General features: G+C 55.4%; 1 protein-coding gene, 1 long non-coding RNA gene and 1 other non-coding gene across 6 annotated transcripts in view; 1 reads left to right on the forward strand and 2 right to left on the reverse strand.

Moving 5' to 3' along the window:
* PLCB2 (phospholipase C beta 2) lies at nucleotides 1-21,908 on the forward strand. 3 transcript variants are annotated; one of them, XM_061157594.1, is made up of 32 exons: nucleotides 18-557; nucleotides 4,150-4,227; nucleotides 4,855-4,923; nucleotides 5,503-5,640; nucleotides 5,769-5,848; nucleotides 5,933-5,986; nucleotides 6,295-6,370; nucleotides 10,696-10,796; nucleotides 10,966-11,132; nucleotides 11,222-11,368; nucleotides 11,513-11,670; nucleotides 11,956-12,038; nucleotides 12,312-12,396; nucleotides 12,963-13,125; nucleotides 13,270-13,379; nucleotides 13,468-13,564; nucleotides 14,476-14,560; nucleotides 14,670-14,794; nucleotides 15,334-15,488; nucleotides 16,030-16,194; nucleotides 16,773-16,872; nucleotides 17,593-17,697; nucleotides 17,866-17,960; nucleotides 18,084-18,159; nucleotides 18,432-18,473; nucleotides 18,584-18,815; nucleotides 18,905-19,070; nucleotides 19,284-19,360; nucleotides 19,453-19,548; nucleotides 20,088-20,145; nucleotides 20,378-20,464; nucleotides 20,827-21,908. In XM_061157594.1, exons 1-32 carry the CDS (start codon nucleotides 474-476, stop codon nucleotides 21,028-21,030), a joined length of 3,558 nt encoding a protein of 1,185 aa, XP_061013577.1. In that variant the 5' UTR covers nucleotides 18-473; the 3' UTR covers nucleotides 21,031-21,908. The 3 variants fall into 3 exon arrangements, with proteins under 3 accessions (XP_061013578.1, XP_061013577.1, XP_061013576.1); XM_061157593.1 differs by having other exon boundaries at nucleotides 20-557; nucleotides 18,429-18,473; XM_061157595.1 differs by lacking the exons at nucleotides 16,773-16,872; nucleotides 17,593-17,697; nucleotides 17,866-17,960; ... (7 more) ...; nucleotides 20,378-20,464; nucleotides 20,827-21,908 and having other exon boundaries at nucleotides 1-557; nucleotides 15,334-15,501; nucleotides 16,030-16,138.
* On the reverse strand, nucleotides 9,878-9,980 carry LOC133067520 (U6 spliceosomal RNA). The gene has a single exon (XR_009695309.1). It is a non-coding gene; the product is annotated as a U6 spliceosomal RNA (small nuclear RNA).
* The window catches only part of LOC133066472 (uncharacterized), a 12,819-nt gene continuing 5,705 nt past the window's right edge, over nucleotides 17,139-24,252 (reverse strand). Inside the window, exons 3-6 of one of the 2 annotated variants that reach the window (XR_009695145.1) lie at nucleotides 20,734-20,871; nucleotides 19,397-19,744; nucleotides 19,217-19,304; nucleotides 17,139-18,239 (exon numbers count right to left, since the gene is read on the reverse strand). This is a non-coding gene — a long non-coding RNA (uncharacterized LOC133066472). The remainder of the gene's footprint in view (nucleotides 18,240-19,216; nucleotides 19,305-19,396; nucleotides 19,745-20,733; nucleotides 20,872-24,252) is intronic. The other variant, XR_009695146.1, reaches the window with a different exon arrangement.

Raw genomic sequence — 24,252 nt, forward strand, 5'->3', positions numbered from 1 at the left:
CCTCTGTGGGGGTCCCTTCCCCCTCAGTGTCCACCTGGGGAAGAGTACCCCTAGCGTATGCCCCTGCCGCATCTGATCTGGGACTGAGAGGCCCCTGCTCCGAGGCGACCAGACCTCATGACCTGCCTCTCAGGGCCGAGCAGCACCGAGAAGGAAGCCCTGAGTGGGAAGTGCCGAGGCGCCGGGTGAGGGCGGGGGCTTTGGGGAGGGGAGCCCGGACTCCAGGGGCAGGAGCAGTGACCACAGCCCCCCACTGCAGGCTGGCGGGAGGAGGCTGGTTTAAAAGGCAGATGGGCCTCTGGCCAAACGCTCAGTCCTGCACCCTGCGGGCTGCAGGAGCACCCAGACTTCCGGACTAGCTGGGGCGGGTGCCATGTGAGCCCGGCTAGGCTCCCCTCCTGCCCGCCCTCCTTCCTCCCCTCCTCCCAGGCGCTCTGCCTGCCCAGCCTCTCCAAAGAGGGACGCCTGGCAACATGTCTCTTCTGAACCCCGTCCTGCTGCCCCCCAAGGTGAAGGCCTATCTGAGCCAAGGGGAGCGCTTCATCAAATGGGATGATGTGAGTGGGGCTGGAGAGGGCTGCTGCGGGGATGGGGTGGCTGATGGGCTGCTGCGGGCTTTGCCAGGGCGACTGGGTTGGTTTATGTCTGCCAGGATTCAGGCGCCCATGTGGCTTGGCCAGGCAGCTGATACAGCTGTCCAGATAAACAAACCTAGGGGTGAGGGTGCGTGCCCAAGACCGTGTTCCTGGGTGGCCAGGGGCTAAGGTTCTGTGTGTGGATGTGAGAGGAGGATAGCTGCTCGAGTGGTCGCAGGAGGAAGCCTCTTTGGGTCTGGGTCTTCCTTTCCCCCAAGCCCCCAAGAAGAGCAGGGTGTGTTTCTCCTGGTCTCATTGCGGGAGGGAGGAAGGGTGCCCCAGAGCCAAGGCCGGACCAGAAGCCGAGGTGAGCCAGGCCCCTGCTCCCAGCACAAGCACCAGCTCCTCCCCACCCACCCCGGCCTGTCCCGGGGATGTCCCGCTCCCTGCCAGCGGCTGTGGGGTGACCCTGAGCGAGTGAGACCTGGAGGCTCTGCTCCCCGGGGCCTGGGAGGGAACTGATAGACTTCTGCTTTTGCTGGCTGCTCTCTGCCTGGCTCCCTGACGCCTGCCTGTCTGCAGGGAATGGGGAAACCATGCTGTGTCCTGCACCTCTGTCTCCAGGGTGTCTGCTCCTTCTCAAACTGGGCTTGCTTCCTAGCCTCTGGTTCTCCTGGACCCTGAAAATGTGTGTGTCGCCACAGGCCAGGGGTTCTCCAGGAGGCAGGGGAAAGGGCTTGGGGTCCTCCTCAGGGAGTGGAGGCTGCTGGGCTGGCCTGGTGTGAGAGTCAGAGCTGGCTGGTCCCAGGGAGGGAACCTGAAGGCTGGGTGGTGGGGCAGGAAGGGTGGGCCCTTAGGGCTGGTTCCTCCTCCTCACAGGTGGGATGAGGGAGCTCAGGGTCCATGAGTTAAGGCTCTCAGGCCTTAGGGACTGGGCTCGGCTGAGGAATCTGGTTGCCATGACTAGGGAGAGGGGCCCATGGTAAGGGGCTTTCTGCTTTGACAGGAGTGGTGTGGGCACTGCGGCCTGGTGGAGGTATATCCCAGGAGTCTGCGGGACAAGGGAAGTGGCTCAGAATGAAAAGTGAAGTGGCCTCTCTCAGTTCCTCTGGGAAATGTGTGTAACCTTAGCATCATTATGGATGGGGATGTGCCATGTGGCCTTCTCTGCAAGCCAGCCTCCGTGTACCCAGCGGGCCCACTGCCCTCCCTGAGGCAGGGCACTGCAGGGTCCTGGACCCTGCCTCCCACAAGCAGGAAGCTCCCTGTCTCAGGGCACATGCACCTGCCAGACGAGGCTCTGGTCTCAGACTGCCTTTGGTCCAGTTGGCAGATGACCTGGGTATTGGATAAGCACAGTGCATGGGATGTAATGAGCTCCCAACTTAATTTTGTGTCCCAGAGCCCGTTTACAATGTATTCTGTGGGAGAAGCTCCCCTATGACCCCGGGAAGGACAGTCAGTCAGTCATGAGACATTCCACTTGCTCGCTCTTGGGGAATAGACAAGCCTATGGACTCTTTTCCTCACAAAGCCCAGTCTAACTTCAGAGACTAGTTACCTCAAAACTCCAACCTGACTTAGAATGACATCTTCTACCCCACCTCCAAGAATAGTTTCAGGTGGGCTGCAGACCTTCTGCAAAGGCCTGTGGGGGGATCCCCTGCTCCTCCTCTATGCCTACTAGGAGTAGGGTGCACAGAGGGAGGGAGCAAAGAGGTACTGAAGCTCTTAACTGAGCAGCTGCTATCATGGACTGGGCCTGGCAAAAGGGTAAGACTTCTTTTTATTCTTATGATATTTTTGAGGATTCTTAGGAGACCCACCAACCCCCTTCCCCGAACTGGGGAATCTCTTTTTTTCCTCAATTAAAAAAAATTTTTGGCCCGTACCACACAGCATGTAGGGGTCTTAATTCCTTGAGCAAGGATGGAACCTCCGCACCCCCACCCTGCAATGAAAGTGCAGAAACTTAATCACCAGACCTTCCAGGGAAGCCCCTGGGGATCTCTTAGGGTCCTCCTGGGTTTGTGCTAAGTACTTCAGTTGTGAATGACTCTTTGCGACCTCATGGACTGTAGCCTGCCAGGCTTCTTTGTCCATGGGATTCTCCAGGCAAGAATGCTGAAATGGGTTACCATACCCTTCTCTAGGGAATCTTCCCCACCCAGGAATTGAACCCGTGTCTCCTGCAGCTTTTTCATTGCAGATGGATTCTTTATCCTTGAGCCACTGGGGAAGCCCAGGGTCCTCCTATCATTTCTATTTCAGGAGGTCACTTGAAATTACTTCTTCAGCACCTCTGAATCCAGTTACCACTTTCAGTTTCTTGCAACTTTGGCTTTGCCCCTCTCTCCCACAGGCCCATTTTGGACCCAGGAAATACGGATTCATTGCCCTACAGACTCTGGGGGTTTGGGCTAGCCATCACACCACTATGACTCTCTCTCTCCAATGGTCAGCCCATCTGCCACCCATTCGTTTTCCCAGGCAGGTGTCAGACCCCACAACCTTAGGGGGTGACAAAAGCTTTCCAAGTGCAGGAAGTTTAAGGTGAGGGGTCAGGCACCTCAACCCTCCCTTGGGGAGGGAAGGGAACGGAGTTCACAACATAGCTTTTTCCAGAATTAGCAGTGTTCTCTTCCCTCTCATATCCTAACCACCCCGGATTTGAGAAACTTTTTCTGGACCATTTCCTTTGTAAATTCTGCATTTGTTCTGGTTTGGTGTGTAGCAACTACTGTGCCTTGTTGGAAACTTCATCTTTAGTATCTTGTTATTTGTGCATACAAAGACCATTAAGATAAAAGGTAACCCGTGTGCTCTGTGAGTGGAACAGGAGTTCAGAAGTGAGTTCATTCTTCATTCTCTCGCTCCTTCAGCAAACATGGTGCACAGAACTCATGGTCTAGTAGAGGCTTGTTTCCTGGCAGTCTGTGAGCCCCGGGGGATTTCTTAGACAGGCTTCTAGGTCTGAGAACTGGCTCTTACCCTGTTTTTGCAGCGTGTCTCAGGAAAGGCTTTCCAGAAGCTAGTCTTTGATGATATTTTAGGCAAGAAAGTTTGGGTGCTTGTGCTGGGAGGTGGGAAGGCATGTGGGACAGTTGGGTGGTTGGGATCCATGGATGGGAGGACTGGGCAGGCAGGAAGCGAGGCTGCTTTGCAGGGATTGGGTTCTCGGCTCTCACTGTGTTTAGCTCTCCTGGAGGTAGCATGGAGTCTTGGTGAGGAACATTCTACCCCCTTGGTTGAGTTGTGGGCCTTGAACACAGGGTAAGGTGGGGACCAAGACTCTTGCTTGGGGTCTAGAGGGAGAACTTCTATTTGGGATTTAGAGGGGAAACCCTCTTCTCTTCCAGAAATGTCATTTCCAACCCTCTACCCCTTCCCACCCCTGGTTCAGAGCTTTTAAGGCTTATACCCTGCCCTTAGCTCTGGAGAACAAAGAGAAATACCCACAGACCCCTGGGACAGCCACCTCCTAGGCAGACTGTGAGCTCTGAAACCCCTGGCTGGGGCCAGGAGCACTCAGCCTGAAGTTTCAGAGCAGGGGGCTGACTCTTTCTCTCTGCAGGAAACGACGATAGCCTCTCCGGTTATCCTCCGAGTGGATCCCAAGGGCTACTACTTGTACTGGACCTATCAGAGTAAGGTAAGGCAGCCCCTGTCTACCATGGCCCTGAGCTGCTGCCGATCCATCGAATCCAAGCAGCTTCTTGATGACACAGGGGTGAAGGTGTGGATGCCAGCAGTATACAGTGACATGGAAGGGTGGCTCCACACGACCTCCTGTGGGCAGGGTCTGGCTGTTTTGGGAGGGAGGACCCCAAGGAGGACCATGACTGCCTCGGCCCTGATGCTCCACCCTTAGCATCCCTTGGAGAGACAGAATAGAATTAGAATTGCTGCCAAAGGCTGATTCCCTCTCTGGTTCTGGGTAACCTTGAGGGTCCAGAGAGATCAGAGAAGTCTCAGGACCTGGGCAGAAAGAAGGCGGGGGGACTCTGGGGAGAGTGCATCTGGGATGGAGGTGGGGAGATGAGGTCACAGCTCCCCAGTAATTTGAGTGGTCAGGGGAGGCATGGCTGTAGAGGAAGGGAGGAGGGTCATATGAGGAAGGCGAGCCCGCTTGCTGAGAAGGGAAGTTTGCAGTCTGGGAGACCCCACAGTCTTGGCATCTAGAAAAGGCAGTTGGCCAAGATGTGAAGGGGTGCAAAGCTTCCTGCCCTTCATCCTCCATCTGATGTCTCGGTCCACATCCCATCTTTGCTGCTACCAGGAGATGGAGCTTCTGGATATCACCAGCATCCGGGACACCCGCTTTGGGAAGTTTGCCAAGATGCCCAAGGTAAATGGGCCCGGAGGAGACCAGGTTCAGCACGGTCTGACCCAGCTCCACGGGGCAGGGGTCCTTGTGGGGGCGGGGAGCCTGATCTCTGGAGCGCGCAGAGGGTCTCTTCCTGAGCCATGAAGGGGTGTGGCTGCCCCCTGGCTTGCTGGGGCTTTGGTATCAGGACACAGTGAATGGAGACACTGCATGGCCAGCTCTCCCTAGAGCACCCCAGGCTGTCTGAGAGATGTGGCTTGCCCTCTCTCCCCTCCCCTCCAAATGCTTTCCTGTTTTTGCCTAATGCTGGTAGGGAAGTTGGAAGAAGGGATTGGTGGGAAGCAAGATTCCCTGAATCTGGGGACTAAGAATCTGTCTTCAAATGAGAAATGGCAAACAAAATACACAGAACTTGCAGGCCCCACGGCCTTGGTTTGTCTCTTCCTGTGGGCCTCTCCTTCCGTGGCTCCCACGATGGGCACAGATGAGATGCTCTCCAGTGGGCCAGATTTCACGACTGAGAAGGAGAGACAGGGAGAGCCACGGTGCGGAAAGCCGGGGGTGCACTGCTGATCCCCACCGCGTCACCACCCGCTGCAGAGCCAGAAGCTCCGGGAAGTCTTCAACATGAACATCCCCGACAACTTCCTGCTGAAGACGCTCACAGTGGTATCCGGTCCTGACATGGTGGACCTCACCTTCCATAACTTCGTCTCCTACAAGGAGAACGTGGGCAAGGTGTGTGTGGGGGGCACAGGTCTGGGCCCTGGGGGCTGCCCAGAAATCCCGAGGGACAGGCCTGGCTGTGGGGTGTGGTGGCGCCTCTGGGGTCAGGGACCTGACCGCTGTGCTCTGGGGTCCTGCAGGACTGGGCTGAAGACGTACTGGCTCTGGCCAAGCATCCGCTGACGGCCAACGCCTCCCGCAGCACCTTCCTGGACAAGATGTAAGTGCCCCCTCACCTGGCCTTAGTGCATGCAGGGCTAAGTGTGCGGGACTGGGCCTTAACAGGCTGCTTTCTGCCCACCAGCCTTGTGAAGCTCAAGATGCAGCTTAACCCTGAGGGCAAGATTCCTGTGAAGAAGTGAGTCTCCCCTATTCCCTCCCCATGCGTCCTCCCCTCCCCTCCCCCAAGCTCTCCAAAGCCTTCCCTCTCCAGGCCTGACACCCCTTCTTTGCCTGATGCCTTTCTCAGCTGGTAAAGAATCTGCCTGCAATTCAGGAGACTTGGGTTCGATCCCTGGGTTGGGAAGATCCCCTAGAGAAGGAAAAGGCTACCCACTCCAGTATTCTGGCCTGGAGAATTCCATGGACTGTAGTCCATGGCGTAGCAAAGAGTCGGACATGACTGAGCGACTTTCACTTTTCACTTTCACTTTCTCTGCTCCTCAGTTTTTTCCAGATGTTCCCTGCTGACCGCAAGCGGGTGGAAGCTGCCCTCAGCGCCTGCCACCTCCCCAAAGGCAAGGTGAGTGGTTCTCCTTCCCCAGCCCACTCCCAGCATTCTCCTTCTCACCTGAGTTGCCTCTGGCTAGAGGGCAACTTGGGCAGACCTCATGGGGGTGGGGAGGGCAGAAATGATGGTACAGCCCTGGCCAACAGCCCCAAAAGCCAGGTAACTCCAGAGCCACTGATTCCTGACATCAGGAGCAGTGAGAGAACCAGGGCAGGCGGCTGAGGTGCCCGGATTCAGAGTAGGTTGGTCTACATTCCTTCAGCTCAGCACATGAAAGTATCTTTCTTTCTACTGGTGTGCTTGCATGCTCAGTCGTGTCTGACTCTGCGACCCCATGGACCATAGCCCATCAGGTTCCTCTGTCTATGGGATTTTCCAGGCAAGAATACTGGCGTGAGTAGCCATTTCCTCCTCCAGGGGATCTTTCCAAACCAGTGATTGAATCCAGGTCTTCTGTGTCTCCTGCATTGTAGGCAGATGCTTTACCACTTGAGCCATCGGGGAAGCCCCTTCTTTTTACTTATGTAATTAATTTTGAATTACAAGTTGTATGTGGGGTCACCCATGAGGTACCTTACGTGACTTACAAAAAGGAGCTGTCTGGGCAGACGTAGCCCTGAGCCAGGGTTCCTGCCTGGCAGGGTGGATCAGGCTCCCATCCTCCCTTGGCTGGTGCCTCAGTATAGAGTACCACCTGGAATCCATGGAGTCTTTTCTCCTGATAAGAATTTGGAACGTTATAAATAAATAAAACTGAGGCCTCATTGATTACCTGTCCACATGAATTCCAGGAGGAATCCTTCTGTGGTCAGCTCTATGGAGCTGGGAACCCCTTGGTGCCATGAGTCACAGAGGAAGCAAGCTGGAGGTTGGGGAGAGGGTTCGAGTGAGCTCCTGCTAGGGCATCACTGGCTGCTGTCAGCAACATCCACGCTTCTTTACTCCTACCTCCTGAGCTCCCACCTTGGCCACGTCCTCCTTACTGATCAATTCTCCAGCATCATAGTAGGAGCCCCTGAGCCAGCTTTGCTTGTAGTTGATGGCTCCAAGATTCAGTCTAGCTCGTCTGCTCAGAGCCTCTGCTCCAAACTGAGACCGATATTGGCTTTCCAGAGTGAACCTGGAAAACAACTGATGGGGTTTTTTTGGAATGAAATGCAAAGGCACAGAATTCTTGAATGCCACCAAAGCTACTTTCTGTTTCTATAGATTTGTCTATTCTGGACAATTCATGTAAATGGAATCATACAATATGTGGTTTTTGATCTTAAGCTTCATGCATTTAGCACAATGTTTTCAAGCTTCATCCATGTTGTAGCATCTAGCAGTACTTCATTCCTTTTTATGTGGAATAATATTCCATGGTGTAGATATACCACATTTTACCTACCTGTCCAACAGTTGATGGACATTTGGGTCATTTTCACTTTTTGGCAATTATGAATAATGCTTCTATGAACGATTTTGTCTGGACATATGTTTTCAAGTCACTTGGGTACATACCTAGGGATGGAATTTTTGGGTCATATAGTAACTCTATATTTAACATTTTGAGGAAATGCTAGACTATTTTCCAAAATGACCATACCATTTTACAATCCCACTAGCATTGTACAAGTGTTCCAATTTCTCCACGTCTTCACCTTACTCTCTTTTTTATTTTTTACTTTACTTTAGTCATTCTGTGTGATATAGTATCTCACTGTGGTTTTATGCTCTTTTTCCATTTGGCTCCACCCCCTGGCTTGTGGGATCTTAGTTCCCTGACCAGGGATAGAACCTGTGCTCCCTGCAGTGGAAGGGTGGAGTCTTAACCATTGGACTGCCAGGGAATTCCCCTCACTGTGGTCTTGATTTGCAATTACTTCCCCGGTGGCTCAGATGTTAAAGCGTCTGCCTGCAATGCAGGAGACTTGGGGTCGATCCCTGGATTGGGAAGATCCCCTGGAGAAGGAAATGGCAACCCACTCCAGTATTCTTGCCTAGAGAATCCCCTGGACGGTGGAGCCTGGTGGGCTACAGTCCACGGGGTCGCAAAGAGTCGGACATGACTAAGCGATTTCACTTCACTTCACTTCAAGGCTAAAGAGAAGGCATTAGCTTGGAGAAGGCAATGGCTACCCACTCCAGTATTCTTACCGGGAAAATCCCATGGACGAAGGGACCTGGCGGGCTACAGTCCATGGGGGTCGCAGAGTCAGGCACGACTGAGCAACTAAGCACATACACACACAGTTTATCCAGATTTTCTTCAGAATGTTTTTTAAAAGTGCAAAACCCTTTAACATGTTTACTAGTTGTATTGGTTTCCCTGGCCGCTGTAATAAATTACCACAAACTAGGTGACCTGACATATCAGAAATTTATTCTCTCATGGTTGTTGTGGCCAGATGTCCAAAATCAAGGGCCACGCTCCTTCCAGAGGCTCTAGAGGAAAATGTTCCCTTGCCTCTTCCAGCTTTGGGCGGCTATTGGCATTCTTGGGTTATGACCACGTCTCTCTGTCTGCTCTGTCTTCACATTACTTTCTGCTCTATGTACTTAATCTCCCTATGCCTCTCTCTTGTAAGGACACTTTTGTTGTAATTTCAAGCCCACTGAGATAATCCAGGATAATTTCACATGAAGAGCCGAAACTTAATTACATCTGTAAGACCCTTTTTCCAAATAAGGAGACATTAAAAGGTTCTGGGGATTAAGATATGGACATATTTTTTTTGGAGGTGACCTTTAGCCTACTACAGTCTGCCTTCTGGATCCCCAAATTTATGTCTGTCCCCTGTGCAAAATATATTCACCCTACCCTAATATTCCCCAAAGTCTCAAACCTAAAGTTTAAACTCTCATCCAAACATCATCAGTTCAAAATCTAGATCTCATCTAGATCATCTAAATCAGCAACAGGTCAAAACCCTGGGGCAAAATTCCATTACATCTGTGAATCAGTGAAAAAGACAACAGGGCTCCTGCTTCCAAAATGCAGTGGTGTGATAGGCATATGATAATAGTTATAAACATTCCTATTCCAGAAGGAAGAAAATGGAACAGACATAGAAAGGAGTTCCTTGTCCTGATTATTTTCAGAATTTGGCCCAGCAGAATCCCCTTCTCTGGTGGCTCAAATGGCAAATACAGGAGACCTGGGTTTGATCCCTGGGTTAGGAAGATCTTCTGCAGGAGGTCATGGCAACCCACTCCAGTATTCTTGCCTAGAGAATCCCATGGGCAGAGAAGCCTGCAGGGCTGCAGTCCATGGGGTCGCAAAGAGTCGGACACAACTGAGCCACTAAGCCCAGCACACAAGGCTAATGACATTGAGCATCTCTTCATGTGCTTATTGGTCATTTTCATATCGTCTCTGGAGAAATAACTATTCAAATCCATTGCCCATCTTTCAATTGGACTGTCTTTTACTGTGGCATGATCAATTATTGGATATCTGATTTGCAAATATTTTCTCCCATTCTGTGGTTTGTCTTTTTACTTTATTGACAGTGTCCTTTGGAATACAATTTTTAAAACAATATGGAGCACTTCATGAATTTATGTGTCATCCTTGCACAGGGGTCATGCTAACCTTCTCTGAAGGAATATAAAAATTTTAAATTTGGATGAAGTCCAATCTGTCTATGTTTTGTTATCATTCTTTGTGCTTTTTGGTGTCTCCAACTATTGTTGTTGAACTGTCTATTTCTCCCTTCAATTCTGTCCATTTTGCTTCATGCATTTTGAGGTTCTGTTGTTAGGTGCATTGTTTGTATGCAAATTGCTTTCTTTTGAAAATTTATCCTTCACTTAAAAAGAAAAAGATAGCCCACAGCTTTGACAAACAGCCCTACTTGCTTCTCACCTCTTTCCTTCCCTGTTCTGGTCATTCTTAGTTCAAATTCTGTCTTAGCCAAGAGACTCATGCTCATTCACTCAATCGTGTTTGACTCTTTATGACCCCACGGACTATAGCCCTCCAGGCTTCTCTGTCCATGGGATTTTTCAGGCAAGAATACTGGAGTGGGTTGCCATTTCCTCCTCCAGGGGATCTTCCTGACCCAGGGATTGAACCTGCATTTCCCCGCATTGCAGGCGATTCTTTTACCACTGAGCCACCTGGGGAGTGACTAGCTGAGGTCAATTCAGGGGCAAAGCAAACCAGCTAAGATGCTGTCTGCTCAGCAACAAGGGCTTTACAAAGTAGGGGCTCAGGGTGCCCTTGATGCTCTTCTGTCTGTCCCCTGAGCCGTCCCTCTCCCCAGGTCCCCATGCACAGGGCTGGGCCTAGTCTGAGGTTCTTAGTGCTGGGAGGTGGACCCAGGAGTCATCAGTGACTCTCTATCTCCCAGAACGATGCCATCAATCCCGAGGACTTCCCAGAGTCCGTGTACAAGAGCTTCCTCATGAGCCTCTGTCCTCGGCCAGAAATAGATGAGATCTTCACTTCCTAGTGAGCGTCTTGGGCTGGGCTGGGCTTGGGGAAGGGGTGGTGGCTGAAATTCCCACCTGCCATGCTGATAATTAGGTGGTGTTGCTGGAGAAGGGGGTTGTCTGAGCCCCCTCTCACCCCAGCCCAGGGGATCTAGAGGGGGACCCGTGCTCCTTTCTCTGGCCTGCAGCCACTCCAAGGCCAAACCCTATATGACTAAGGAGCACCTGGCCAAATTCATCAACCAGAAACAGCGCGACTCCAGGCTCAATTCCCTGCTGTTTCCGCCAGCACGTCCTGACCAAGTGCAGGGCCTCATTGACAAGTACGAGCCCAGCGGCATCAACGTGCAGCGGGGTGAGGACAGAGGGAAACTTGGGCCCCCCCGTGGACCTTTCCCGCTCCGGCGGCTAGGCTGCAGCCCTGACAACCACCCCATCCCCCAGGCCAGCTGTCCCCCGAGGGCATGGTGTGGTTTCTCTGCGGGCCGGAGAACAGTGTGCTGGCCCAGGACAAGCTGCTGCTGCACCAGGACATGACCCAGCCGCTCAACCATTACTTCATCAACTCCTCCCACAACACCTACCTGACAGGTGGGCCCTGGGAACCTCACAGCCAACCTCTCTTCTTCTGGGCCCTGTTCCTGTCCCCTGAATCCCCTGCAGGGGGAGTGGGGCGGGGCGGAGCCGGACTGCCCTTGAGTGAAGCCCCTGCCCCTCGCCCCTCCTCTGGCTCAGCCGGCCAGTTCTCAGGCCTTTCCTCTGCTGAGATGTACCGCCAAGTGCTGCTGGCAGGCTGCCGCTGCGTGGAGCTGGACTGCTGGAAGGGGAAGCCCCCCGACGAGGAGCCCATCATCACCCACGGCTTCACCATGACCACAGACATCTATTTCAAGGTGAGACTCGGTGTGCAGAGGCTGGTGGCAGTGGCACTAATGAAGGGCCCTGGGCCAAGAGCCTTTGGGGGTTGGGGGTGGTGAAGCAGGAGAGGAGGGATGGCTGGCAGGCCTTGGACCAGCGTGGGGACTACAGGGGACCAGAAGGGACAGGGGCCAAGAGTCGCCCTCCAGTTCTGTATGTGTGTTGAAACTGGAGAGTGGACAATGGTGCCTTTGGGGGAGCGGAAGCCTGTAACACAGCACTGACTTCCTTCTTCCCCATGGGGTCCTCTTCTTCTCCAGGAAGCAATCGAAGCCATTGCAGAAAGTGCCTTTAAGACCTCCCCTTATCCGGTCATCCTGTCATTTGAAAACCACGTGGACTCGTGTGTATCCAGGCCACCCAGCCTTGTTCTCTACCCTGGCCCCATCTCCCACCTGCTGCTACCCTCCCCACAGTCATTCCCCCGCCTCTTAGCCATGCCTTCCAGCTCCCTCCCAGGTCTCCTCACAATCTCCTTGGGACTGAGGGCTCTCCTGCCTGTGTCCCTGACTCCCCAAATTCCTGAGCCTCTGATCTGGGTCATCGGGGAGCACAAAAAGATGGATAAGAGGGTAGAGAGGAGCAGCTGAACACCACCTACGTCTGCTCCCTGCAGACCCCGCCAACAGGCTAAGATGGCCGAGTACTGCCGGATGATGTTTGGCGATATGCTGCTCACAGAACCCCTGGAGAAGTTCCCGGTGAGCAGACTTCACTGTGGGGCATCTGGGGCTGAGGGCTGGGGACCCAGCGCAGGGTGCCAGGATGCTGGGGCTCACCTGGGAGGATTGTTGGGTCCTACTGTCTACCACATGTCAGACACTATGCTGGGCTTGAGGGACATGTCAGTGGCAAAGGGGCCAGTCCCAGCGCTCAGATTGCTTACTCTCTAGTTGGGAGGCAGACAAGTAACCATGCCATTACAACCAGTGGCTGCTTTAGGAGCACTTGGGGCTCCAGATCTGGTCCTGGGGATTAGGGAAGGCTTCCTGGAGAAGGTGATGATTAAGTTGTAACCTGAGGGAGATAATGGATTCATCTTGATGACAGTGGGCAAGGGTGTTCCAGGCAGACTGAATAAGGTGAGAAAACATCACTGAGGAGCTACGGTAAGTTGGGTCAGAGGACTGGGGCACTAGGTGAAGTGAGGAGACACGAGGCTGAAGAAGTAGGCAGGGGGCAAGTGGAGCGCAGCCTGGCCTGAAGGAGCTTAGGCTATACCCTGAAGGTAAGGAGATGGCTGAGGCCTCTCTCTCTTCTCCCACAGCTGAAACCTGGCATCCCCCTGCCCAGCCCTGAGGATCTCCGAGGCAAGATCCTAATCAAGAACAAGAAGAACCAGTTTTCTGGCCCTGCATCCTCCTGCAAGGAGCCGGATGGGGAGGCTGAGGGTAGCAGCCCACCCAATGCCCCTGTGGGTGAGGATACAGGTGAGTCAGCCTGGGAGGAGTGGGGGTGGGCGTGGGCATGGGGGAGCATCTGGAATGGGAGAGAGGGGCTGGGCCTGGAGGGGAGAGCCAGCCTGGTGTAGGGTCTCCCCGTGCCCCCAGCACTGACAGAGCTGTATGTGGCAGTGTGGGCTGGTGAGGAAGGGGCTGAGCTGGAGGAGGAGGAGGTAGAAGAAGAAGAGGAGGAGTCGGGAAACCTGGATGAAGAAGAGATAAAGAAGATGCAATCAGATGAGGTGTGTGCGGAGTCCTCCCGGCGGGGGTGTGGGGCCGGGTCCCTGGGCCCTCTGCTGGCCTCTCCTCTACTCTCCCCCTCCTCCCTAGGGCACAGCGGGCCTGGAGGTGACGGCCTACGAGGAGATGTCCAGCCTAGTCAATTACATCCAGCCCACCAAGTTCATCTCCTTCGAGCTCTCTGCCCGTGAGTTAGCACGGGGTGGTGGGAAGCTGGAAGTCACAATTCGATGCAGGATAAGGCCCTTAGGAAGTGTGTCCTGACACCAGAGCAGCCTGATGGGTGGGGCTGAGAGCCAGGCAGGTCCTCCCCTCCCTTGGGCTGGGAGCCCTGTCTATAAATACCCAGCAGAGGAGCCAGGCAAAGGGCATGTTTAAGTGGCAGTGGCTGCCAGTGTGCTGTCACTGTACTGGGAACTTGGCAGCACGCAGAATGCTCTGGAATGTGTCGGTGACAGGCAGGTCATTTACAACAGGCCAACTCAGCTGGGCATCCGGGGCTCCTGCGGCCTCCAGGGCCCGAAAACTCCTGGGAGGGGGTGGTCGGCAAAGACACCAGCCAGAGCACAGTGCCCTGTCCCCTTCCCTCTCTGAGCGCACCCATACGATTTACCTTTATCTTCTCCAGACATGCTCCCAGTGAGTTCCTCTCACCCTCTATGCACGTCCTCATCACCAACACCTGTTTCTGTGTCCACTCTGTGATGCTTCTCATCCCTGAACCTCCAGCCTGCACCCTTTCCTGGGCACCACTCTTGCTGTGGGCCTCTAACCCCTGCGCCCTGTACTTCATGGAGTGTTCCTGATCCCTGGGGTCATCTCTGTGTGTTCCCCACACCCCCCTGTGTGTGCCCAGGGCATGCACCCCACCCTCCAGGACTCTGGCACTCACAATCCACCCCTGTATGTATCCACTGTGCATACCCTTTACCCCAGGATACACTGCTACCCACAGAGATCTGCACATTTCCTACCCCGGGCCTGGCCCCTCAACCCTCAGGCTTCATTGGTGAAGTGAAGTGTTAGCTGTACCAAAGCGGGGGGCAGGCCTGTGGGAGGGGACAGCCTGATGTGGACTCTCCGTCATTCTCTATGCAGAGAAGAACCGAAGTTATGTTATCTCCTCCTTCACGGAGCTCAAGGCTTACGATCTGCTCTCCAAGTCTTCAGTGCAGTTTGTGGAGTATCCTTGAGACCTCTGTAGCCAGGGTCCCTGGTGGGGTGGAGGGGTGGGGGGCCTGGGACGAGGCTCGTGGGTCTGTGGTCCTCCTGGTTCCTATACTCCATGGCAGCTACAACAAGCGCCAGATGAGCCGCATCTACCCCAAGGGGACCCGCATGGACTCCTCCAACTACATGCCCCAGATGTTCTGGAACGCTGGTTGTCAGATGGTTGCCCTCAACTTCCAGACGATGGGTAAGAGCATGATCAGGCCCTTAAGAACATTCCCCTGCTCCTCCCACCTTTACCCCTTCCCTGGGGAGGGGGAGGTCTTTGGAAGAGACTTGGGGGAGCTGATGTTAGGGGAGCTAACTTAGGCTGATGCAGTTAGGTGGGTGCACGTGCAGGTGTGTGAGTGTTGAGTGCATCAGCTCATACCTGTGTGACTGCAGGTACACCAGTGTGTATGTGGTGATGCCAGGGTACTGGCAAGGGTTCTGGAGTTCTGGCTGCTCAGCCTGAGAGAGTCTGTGGGAACCCCTGCTCCACTGGTCTCAGCTCCCACTCTGAGTGTGAGGTCTGGTCATGGCTTTTGCTCCTGCTGACTTCAGGCTGGGGGCCCTTCCTGAGAGATGAGACCCTAAGGAACCAATATGGGACATGAGAAACCCTCATCCTCACGGCCATCCCAACCTCCCTGCTCACAAGATGGGAAAGGCAGGGAAATGTGGAAAGAAAGGCTGTGTGCAGACTCAGAGCTGGGGCTCCCTGCCTGACTGCCCCTGTCCCCCCAGACCTGCCCATGCAGCAGAACATGGCGCTTTTCGAGTTCAACGGGCAGAGTGGCTACCTCCTCAAGCATGAGTTCATGCGTCGGTCGGACAAGCAGTTCAATCCCTTCTCAGTGGACCGCATCGACGTGGTGGTAGCCACCACCCTTTCCATTACGGCAAGGCCCTGAGGTGGACAAGTAGCTGGGAGGGCTGGGGTCTTGAGGAAAAAGACACAGGAGCTCCACCCCTCCATTCCCAACCCCCTCCCCTGATATCCTGAAAACTTCAGCCCCAGCCAGTTTTGTGCAGTAGCAAGTTGCCTTGGAAACTGCCTCCTCCTCTGCACTGGAGGCTGCCTCTTGGTCCCCATGGAAACCAAGGGGAAGGGCTGAGGCCGGGTTGGGGGAGGGGAGAAGAGTGGGCAGAGTCGGGCAGCAGGAGCCCCAGGCCCTGGGGGAGGGCCCTGCTCCTTCCTCACTGGGGAGGGAGGTGGGGAAGCCCACACCTCTTCCCTGAAGGCTGGAAACACCCTGGATGCCAGAGCTTAGCTGTAATCCTTGAGCCACACAGCCTCTATTCTGTGGCCAGAATTGAACTGGGCTCTTCCCAGTACCCAAGAATGGATGTTTCAGCCAGGGGGCTGGAGGACTTAGGTTCCGGGCATGGCCTGAGTGGGAAACTGATACTGATCTCCCGTGCCACGCCCCACCCCTCCAGGTGATCTCTGGGCAGTTCCTGTCAGAACGCAGTGTGCGCACTTATGTGGAAGTGGAGCTGTTTGGCCTTCCGGGAGATCCCAAGAGGCGCTATCGCACCAAGCTGTCACCCAGTACCAACTCCATCAATCCGGTCTGGAAGGAGGAGCCCTTTGTCTTTGAGAAGGTGGGGCGGGGCCCATGGCAGACAGGGGCTGGGACCTGCCCCTCCTTCTTGGTCTCTACTTGTAGAAGAGGAAATACATAAAGGGAGTTCTTTGAATCTCCTCCTCTCCCCACCCCTCACCTGTGCCCTCCTGAGTTTCAAGAGTTCAAAAACCAAGTTTACAGAAATTTACTTGGTGGGCAGGTTTTGTGTGTGTGCACAGGTGTGTATGCATATGCTTGTTCATGTTAGGATTAGAGGCAGAAATGTGCATTCCCAGACCAGGGTGCAGGGGCCCAAGGAACCATGGTGGTCTTTTGCCCCCACTGGATACTTGTTGACAAAGCTGCCAAGGGCTGTCTGCAGCAGGCCCCCGGAGCCCCAGGCCACATATCCAGCTCTCTGCCCCATGTGGACCAGCCATGACATGAGCTGTTAGGATGGCTATGTGTGTGGCTTAGAGTGGGCCTTTTGTCCTCACCAAACCTGGTAACACCTGCCATGTTCTCACACTGACCCTAGATTTCTGGAGCCAGGAAGGGGGAAAGCCTGGCCGCCCCCTCCCCACTCCAGCTTGCCCTGTCCTGAACTCTCCCCAGATCTTGATGCCTGAGCTGGCTTCCCTCAGAGTTGCTGTGATGGAGGAAGGCAACAAGTTTCTTGGACACCGCATCATCCCCATCAGTGCCCTGAATTCTGGTAAGGACAGGGGTCCTTCTTTGCTGTTCCCAGTGGGTCTAAGACCAAGACCAGTATCAGGATCCCGTCCACAGATGGCAGCTTCAGGAAGGTAGCCCTATCATGTTATCAGCCCGAGAAAGTGCGGCAGGAATAGCACCTCTCCAGGAAACTGACAGAGGTTGAGGCCTCTGCCCACCCAACAGAATGTCTCGAATTTTCTGGAATTACTGGGGCAGTTTCCCAAGCAGCTGACGCTCACTGGGCACTTAAAATGCTTTAACAGCTTATAACACATTCTCACTTTATTTAGAGAATAACTACATGAAGTGGGCTTCCCCAGGGGCTCAGTAGTAAAGAATCTGCTTGCAATGCAGGAGCTGCAGGAAACACAGGTTCGATCCCTAGGTCGGGAAGATCCCCTGGAGGAGGGCATCGCAATCCACTCCAGTAGTCTTGCCTGGGAGTATCCCAGGGACAGAGGAGCCTGATGGACTACCGTCCATAGGGTCGCAAAGTCGGACACGACTGACTCCACTTAGCATGCACACAACCACATGAGGTAGACACTGTTACCCCCATTTCACAGATGTGGAAAGTCTCAGAGATTTAAAGTAATCTACTCAAGATCACACAGCCAGGAACCAGACTAAAGGCAGGAGTGTTGAGTACTGGGCTGCTGGTGAGCAGTGCTGGAAGCAGTGGGCTCTGGCTCACTGGTCACCTGGTCATGTCCCACAGGATACCACCATCTCTGTCTGCACAATGAGAGCAACATGCCGCTCACCATGCCAGCGCTCTTTGTCTTCCTGGAGATGAAGGACTATGTGCCTGACACCTGGGCAGGTAGGAGGCCCATGGAACGCTGGGAGCCCCAGGCTGTCCATCCTCTCTCCTTTCTCCTCAAGCCAGCCTCCAGAGGAAGGCAGAACAGGGCATCCTGGGGCAGGTGAGGATGGGAGAGGCTCCGAAGCACATCTCCTCACCAGGTCCACCATGTCCCTGTGCACCCAGATCTCACGGTGGCCCTCGCTAACCCTATCAAGTTCTTCAGTGCCCATGATAAGAAGTCTGTGAAGCTCAAGGAAGCCATGGGAGGCCAGCCCGAGGTCTGTGTTGTCAGGGCTCCTGCCAGCGCCCCGCACAGGCCTGCCCCATCTGCGGGAAGATGAGGGTGGGGGCGACTCCCGGCTCAGGGCAAGAGGCACCTTCCCAATCCACTCTTCCTACAGAGTCCCTTCCCTCTTGGGAATCACCCTGCCAACCAGGTCAATGGGGCATCGGGTCCAACAAGCAATGGGTCAGCAGGTACGCACTCGGGGTCCTCCCACCTATCCGAAGGGTCTTGACCTCGCCACTGCACGCATAGGCACATCCTAGCCTGGCAGCTTTTCATAAAAAAAAAATAATAATAATAAAAAAGCAAATACTTTCACCTGGGGAGGGAACAGCTGCGTGTGAAGCCTCGGCTGGGCAGTGCTCAGCAGGCGGCCCACATTGTCGCGGGACTGGGCGGGGAGCAGCCGAGCCCAGGGGCCCGCAGGGCACCCCAAGAGCCTCACCTTTGGCTCTTGCAGCAGCCGGGGCCAAAGCCAGGGAGGAGGCCACGAAAGAAGCTGCGGGTAAGGCCTTCTGAGTCCGAGAAACGTGGGGGTCCAGTTTGGGGAGGGTCAGGGACTCTGTGGCGGGGGGAGGTTCCCGGGGGGCGCACGCCTCACCCTGGCCCCCACAGAACCGCAGACCGCCAGCCTGGAGGAGCTGCGGGAGCTGAAGGGCGTCGTGAAGCTGCAGCGGCGCCAGGAGAAGGAGCTGCGAGAACTGGGGCGGCGCGGCGTGCGGCGCTGGGAGGAGCTGCTGCAGAGGGGCGCGGCGCAGCTGGCCGGGCTCGGGCCTCCGGGCGCGGGGGGCGGCGGCGGGTGCCGGGGCCGCAAGCTCGGCCCGGGCAAGGGATCCCGCAAAAAGAGGTAAGGGCGGTGGCGACGGCGGCGGCATTCTGCCCTCGGCGGCGCGGGCGGCCTGGGGCTCACGGCGTGTTCCCACGTGGCCGTCTCAGGACCCTGCCCGGCGAGGACACCGCCGGGGCGGCGTCGGCCGAAGGCCCCGAGGGCGAGGACGTGCGCCTGCGAGAGCTGAGGGACAGTCTGGAGCTGGAGCTGCTGCAGCTGGGCGAAGAGCAGTGCGAGTGTGTCCTGAAGCTCAAGGAGCAGCACGCGGCCCAGGTGCCAGGGGGGAGGGGAGGGGAAGGGGGAGGGGGAGGAGGAGGGGGAGGGGAGGGGAGGGGAAGGGGGAGAGGGAGGGGAGGGGAGTGGAGGGGGAGGGGAGGGGAGGGGGAGGGGGAGGGGAGGAAGCGACGGCCCGACCCCACCTTCGGCACATTGCACATGGAAGGGCTTCTCTTCTGCTTGGCTTAGCCGGTTCTTCCTTTCCCTCAGCAAATGACCAAGATGATGGAGCTGGCCAGGGAGAAACAGGCTGCAGAGCGGAAGACCCTCAAGGAGACCTTGGAGACGTATGGCCTGCCCTCCCTTCTACTCCTGACTCTTACCTTCTAGGAAGTCTCAGGCGGAAGGAAACTTCTTCCTGATGCCTGTTTCTCTGCAGTGACACCAAAGAGATGAAGAAGAAGCTGGAGGCCAAGAGGCTGGAGCGGATCCAGGCCATGATGAAGGTCACCACAGACAAGATGGCTCAGGAGAGGTGAGCCCTGGAGGGGAGGCACAGGACTCATACTCCAGGCCCCGTGCTGAGCAGGAACCACTCGGGTGGGAAGGGGCCTCCCTACAAGCGGGTCCTGACTTGCTTCTCGGAGTCTGCTGGTTCTTGAAAGGTGATTCCACTTCTGTCATCTCTGAATCAGAGAATGTCTTCCTTAGGCAAAACACAGATGCCACCACTATTTGAGCAGAGAGGAGAATTTAAGGGAAAATTAAACATGCCAAGGGGGAAGCGAAACCTTGGGACAGCTGATCTGCACCTACACTTTCCCATGCATACCTTAAGGAACAATGCATTTTAGTGAGGAAGCCCCTTCCCTCAGAAGGCCCCCAGGGCTCCCAAAGGCTCCTCAGGTCCTCTGCTTACCCTTCTGGCTGGTTCCCAGACCAGACATAGATGTGCCAGCCACAGATGATTCTATGATGAAGTTCTGATTTTGCCTACACCCTGTGGAGACTTTGTCCCACCCAGCTCTTCTCGGCAGCCTCTTATCCCATCTGAAACTCTGATCACTCCAACAGGTTGAAGAGAGAGATTAACAACTCCCACATCCAGGAGGTGGTGCAGGTGATCAAGCAGGTGAGTGAGAGCTATGTTCTTCCCAAACACACTCTCTGAGGGAAGAGGTGGTCCCAGGCCTTTACTCTGCCCTTAGGAGCTGCACTGTCTCAGTTGGCCCATGCAGCTAGGGATGGGGCAGGTGGCAGTGCAGGGGAGGGGCTACCCCTTGGCCATCCAGGGTTCTAGTATTTGTGCAGAGGTTGGGACACCAGCCTAAAGGGGTCTATAACTGCCACTTACTCCTGCCCAGATGACGGAGAACCTGGAGAGGCACCAGGAGAAGTTGGAGGAGAAGCAGGCAGCCTGCCTGGAACAGATCCAGGAGATGGAAAAACAGGTGGGCGTGGAGGGGTGTGGACCACTACCCAGGCCCACAGCAGAGCTGGCCTGGCTCCAGGGTGCGAAGGGACCGGGCTCTGGGGAGCTGCCAGTCAGGAGGTGGGAGGAAAGGGATTAGCCCCTCTCCTGGGGGGGTCAGGGCTCTGGTTCCCAGGGGGTCCTGAGGCATCTCTGCAGATCTCTTCGCTTGGTTGGCAGACCCTCCCCTGAGAAACCCCCTGATGGGCTCCACTTCCCACCCTGATTTTCTGGGCAGTCTAAACAAACCAGGCATCTCCCGGTTAGGTTCCACTGTCCTGGGGAGGAAGGGGGGCAGGTGGCCCATCCTGAGCCAGGGGGTGGTCTTCACTGTCCCCACAGTTCCAGCAGGAGGCGATGACAGAGTACGAGGCCAAGATGAAGGGCCTGGAGATGGAAGTGAAGGAGTCAGTGAGGACCTGCCTCCGGGCCTGCTTCCCCTCTGAGGAGGAGGACAAGCCTGAGAGACCCTGTGTGGTCTCCAGGGAGCTGTGTGAGCAGGACACACTCGCAGAGCAGGCAGAGACCCAGGAGAGCCACCTCTGATGCCCCCATCCCATGGGGACATCCTGCAAGGACATTCACTCTTTTCTGGGATATGGCTCCAACCCCTGGAGGAGAGGGCCCCTTGCGTTCTGAGGTGCAGGAAGCTGGGGCTCCCTCAGGCACTGGAGCCCCTCCCTCAGCTGCAGGCTAAGGTGGAGGCTGGAACCATGTGGGGCCCCTCTGAGGCCTTGAGGCCCTCTCCAAGCCAACATCCTGCTCCTCCTCCCCTCCTCTCTGAACAAGTGTCACATATTTGTTGAGGGAAAAAAATATGACCTGTGAGGCAGAAAATGGGGTCCTGGCCCCCCACTCTTGCCTCTCCTAGTGAGCCACTCTGGACTCGGTTTCCTCTCCTGGAGGGTTAGACCTGGCCACCTGGAACCTCCACTCCTGCCCCTGTAGTTCAAGCAGGGCCAAACTCCAAAAACTCCTGCCCTAAGGCAGGCGACTCAGCCTGGCTCATAGGCCCCATCTCTGGCTTGCCCTGAGTTGACCTCATTGTCAGTTCCCGGATACAGAGTTTGGCACTTCCTTCCAGTTCTTTGGGTACGGATGGCTGCTCCCAGGATCCCAGGCTGAGATGCCTTTCCTGCCTCCTGCCTGTGGGGGATGGGAGGCTGATGTGGAAAAGCTGCCTCAGCTGTATGACCCTCAGGCCGCTGAGACAACTGGGGCTGGGGGAGAGGGGAGAAAGATGGCTTTTTGTGCTCTCTCCCACCCAAAGCCTGATCACTCCTTTTCTGAGACCTGGGGGCACTTCCCAGTATGTGCCCCCAACTGTGGCTGTCTGATAAGGTCAGCACCATTTTCTCTCCTGACTGTATGAGGTTTATTTATTTTTCTCTTTCTAACTCCTACTAAAGAACCCTGTCCCAAGATTTTCTGCCTATGCCTGGCCTCTGTTCTCTGAGAAATGGGGGTCAGCAGAGTAGAGTGCCCCTCAACTGAAATGCGCTGGGGAGAAAGCCCTTAAGAGTTGAACTGGGCGCCAGGTTCCTTCCAGAGCACAGTGGAAAAGCCCTGCCTCTTGGTTTGAAGAGGATTCACTTCCCTTTCTGCCAGCCCTGATGCCATAACCACTGGAAAATGACATCACCCTTCTGCTCCACTCCCCACCCAAATGTGGCCATTCCTTGCCTCCGCCCTCAGGGCTGGGGCAAAAGAACAAAGGTGTCCCCTACCCTCTTGGGGAGTCAGAATCTTTCAGGCCAACTGGGCCCCTTGAGGCACACTTAGAGTGGTCAGTTAGGGTTGACCTGTGGCAGTTAGGGTTGACCCCACCATATGCTGTAGGAGGCTTCTATGCAGCTATTCACTGCACCTATTGTGCTTGCATCTGTGCCAGGTTGCTCAGTCATCTCCGACTCTTTGTGACCCTATGGACTGTAGCTCGCCAGGCTCCTCTGTCCATGGGGATTCATGGGGATTCTCCACGCAAGAATACTGGAGTGGGTTGCCATGCCTTTCTCCAGGGGATCTTCCACACCCAGGGATTGAACCCGAGTCTCTGAGGCTCCTGAGGCTCTTGCATTTTGCTGGCAAATTCTTTACCACTGAGCCACCGGGGAAGCCTAACACCTATGACACAGTCTCAAATCCCACATGAAGACAGGCCCTGGCTTGGGAGAAGCAGGGTGGGAGGTAGATTCTGGGAAGAGGTTGTTTTCTTATCAGAGAATTATAGCAAATGCCATTAGCTATGAGCACCTGTGCCTTTGGAAAATAAACAGGATCCCCCATCCCTCTGGGGGCTGATCTCTGAGATGCTAGCAGTCTCTGGTGGCAGGATGAGGCTGGGGCCCTGCTCATTCACAAGAGTAAGGCCTGTCCTTGATCAGCCTGCATACACGCTGGAGGCAGCTAAGCCTGGGACATCTACATCCCAGGCTAGTGTCCCATCTTCAGCCCTCCAGCTGAGCACTCAGCTGCCCCCTCTCCTCCTCAACCCAGGGGTAGAACTTCACAGGAATGAGCATCCAGGCCTAAAGGAACTCACTGACCTAGCCAGAGTCAGTGCCAAATAGGGCCCACTGGGCAGTTCCCAGTTTTGTCAATGGCCACTCACTGGAAGAAGACTTCCTTCTCTCTGCCTCTCAGTCACTTTTGGGCAGCATCCCTAAGCCTCCAGCCCGGGGCTAACATGCCCAGGAATGGGGGAGAGGATGCAATCCTGCTTCCTGGAGAGGCCCTGCTTTCTATCCTCTGGAAAAACAGCAGGTTGCCCCTGGGAACATGCCATAGTCCTTGGACCCTGGGGGTGCATTAATCTCTGGCCCCCCAGAGATGTGCAGAGAAAGAACTGATGCCCTCTCTCAGGGCTCTGGGCCAGGGAAGGGCACCTGAGTTCCACTCCTGCTGCAGATCTAGGGGGCTGCGGCCAGATTCCCCATCAGCAGCATGCCTCAGTTTCACCTTTTTCACAAAAAGAAAGGTCCCTGCCCCCTTCCCAGTCCCACTGCTGACTCACTGCCAGAGTCCCCTGCTGACTCACCCCGTCCCCTACACCCCCCTCCCCCCAGCTCTCTGGATCTCCCAGCCACGTGCCACCAGGCCCAACCCTGCTGAGCTGGTGCAACGTGACTGGATGAGGGGGCTGGTGACACTTGAGGAAGAAAGAAGGGAGCCTTCGGAGTGGGGGCAGCTGCAGACAGAGTGACAGACTGCAGACCCCAGCCGCCTCTGGGAGGAAGCCCTTTGCCAGCCTGGGGCCTGCAGTGGGGGAGGCTCAGCAGGTGGGAGGGGAGGGGAGTGTGGCATGCCTGCCTGCCCCCTGCCTGCCTCAGCTCCATCGCCTGTCAGCCTTCAGCTCCCTAAGCGACAGCTTCTAATTCCGGCTGTTGGTGCCTCTGTGCTCCAAAGCAAAGTCTCGGCTTTTTTCATCGTTGCTATTTCTTTTCTGCTCAGAACATGCTGAGCCCACAGGGAAGTCAGAGCAAAGGCTTTAGGGCATGAGACCTGGCATCGCCCTCCCCCCCATCCCACCCCCCTCCCCCCCATCCTAGCCCACCTCTACACCATCCCGCCATAGGCCTCACTGGGCTGGAGCAATGGAACTGCTGCTCCTCCCGTAGTGTACCCAGCACAGCCAGAGAGAGGCCTTGCCTCAACTCCCCTTCTTCCTTCGAACTCTCTTCATCTACCACAGAGAAAAAGGACGGAAATGAGGCTGGGTGGCCCAGGGAGGAGAGGCATGGCTCTTTGGGACCAGTGCCCCTTCTGTGT

The sequence above is a fragment of the Dama dama genome, chromosome 12 (assembly GCF_033118175.1).
Source record: "Dama dama isolate Ldn47 chromosome 12, ASM3311817v1, whole genome shotgun sequence".
In the NCBI taxonomy this organism is placed as follows: Eukaryota; Metazoa; Chordata; class Mammalia; order Artiodactyla; family Cervidae; genus Dama; species Dama dama.

Bases quoted from the DNA above. Each gene is read 5' to 3' on its own strand.
- PLCB2 (XM_061157593.1), top strand. From the start codon at position 474: ATGTCTCTTCTGAACCCCGTCCTGCTGCCCCCCAAGGTGAAGGCCTAT. The intron at 11,671-11,955 runs GTGAGACTCGGT...CTTCTTCTCCAG, and splicing joins CCACAGACATCTATTTCAAG to GAAGCAATCGAAGCCATTGC. The intron at 19,549-20,087 runs GTGAGCCCTGGA...TCACTCCAACAG, and splicing joins GACAAGATGGCTCAGGAGAG to GTTGAAGAGAGAGATTAACA.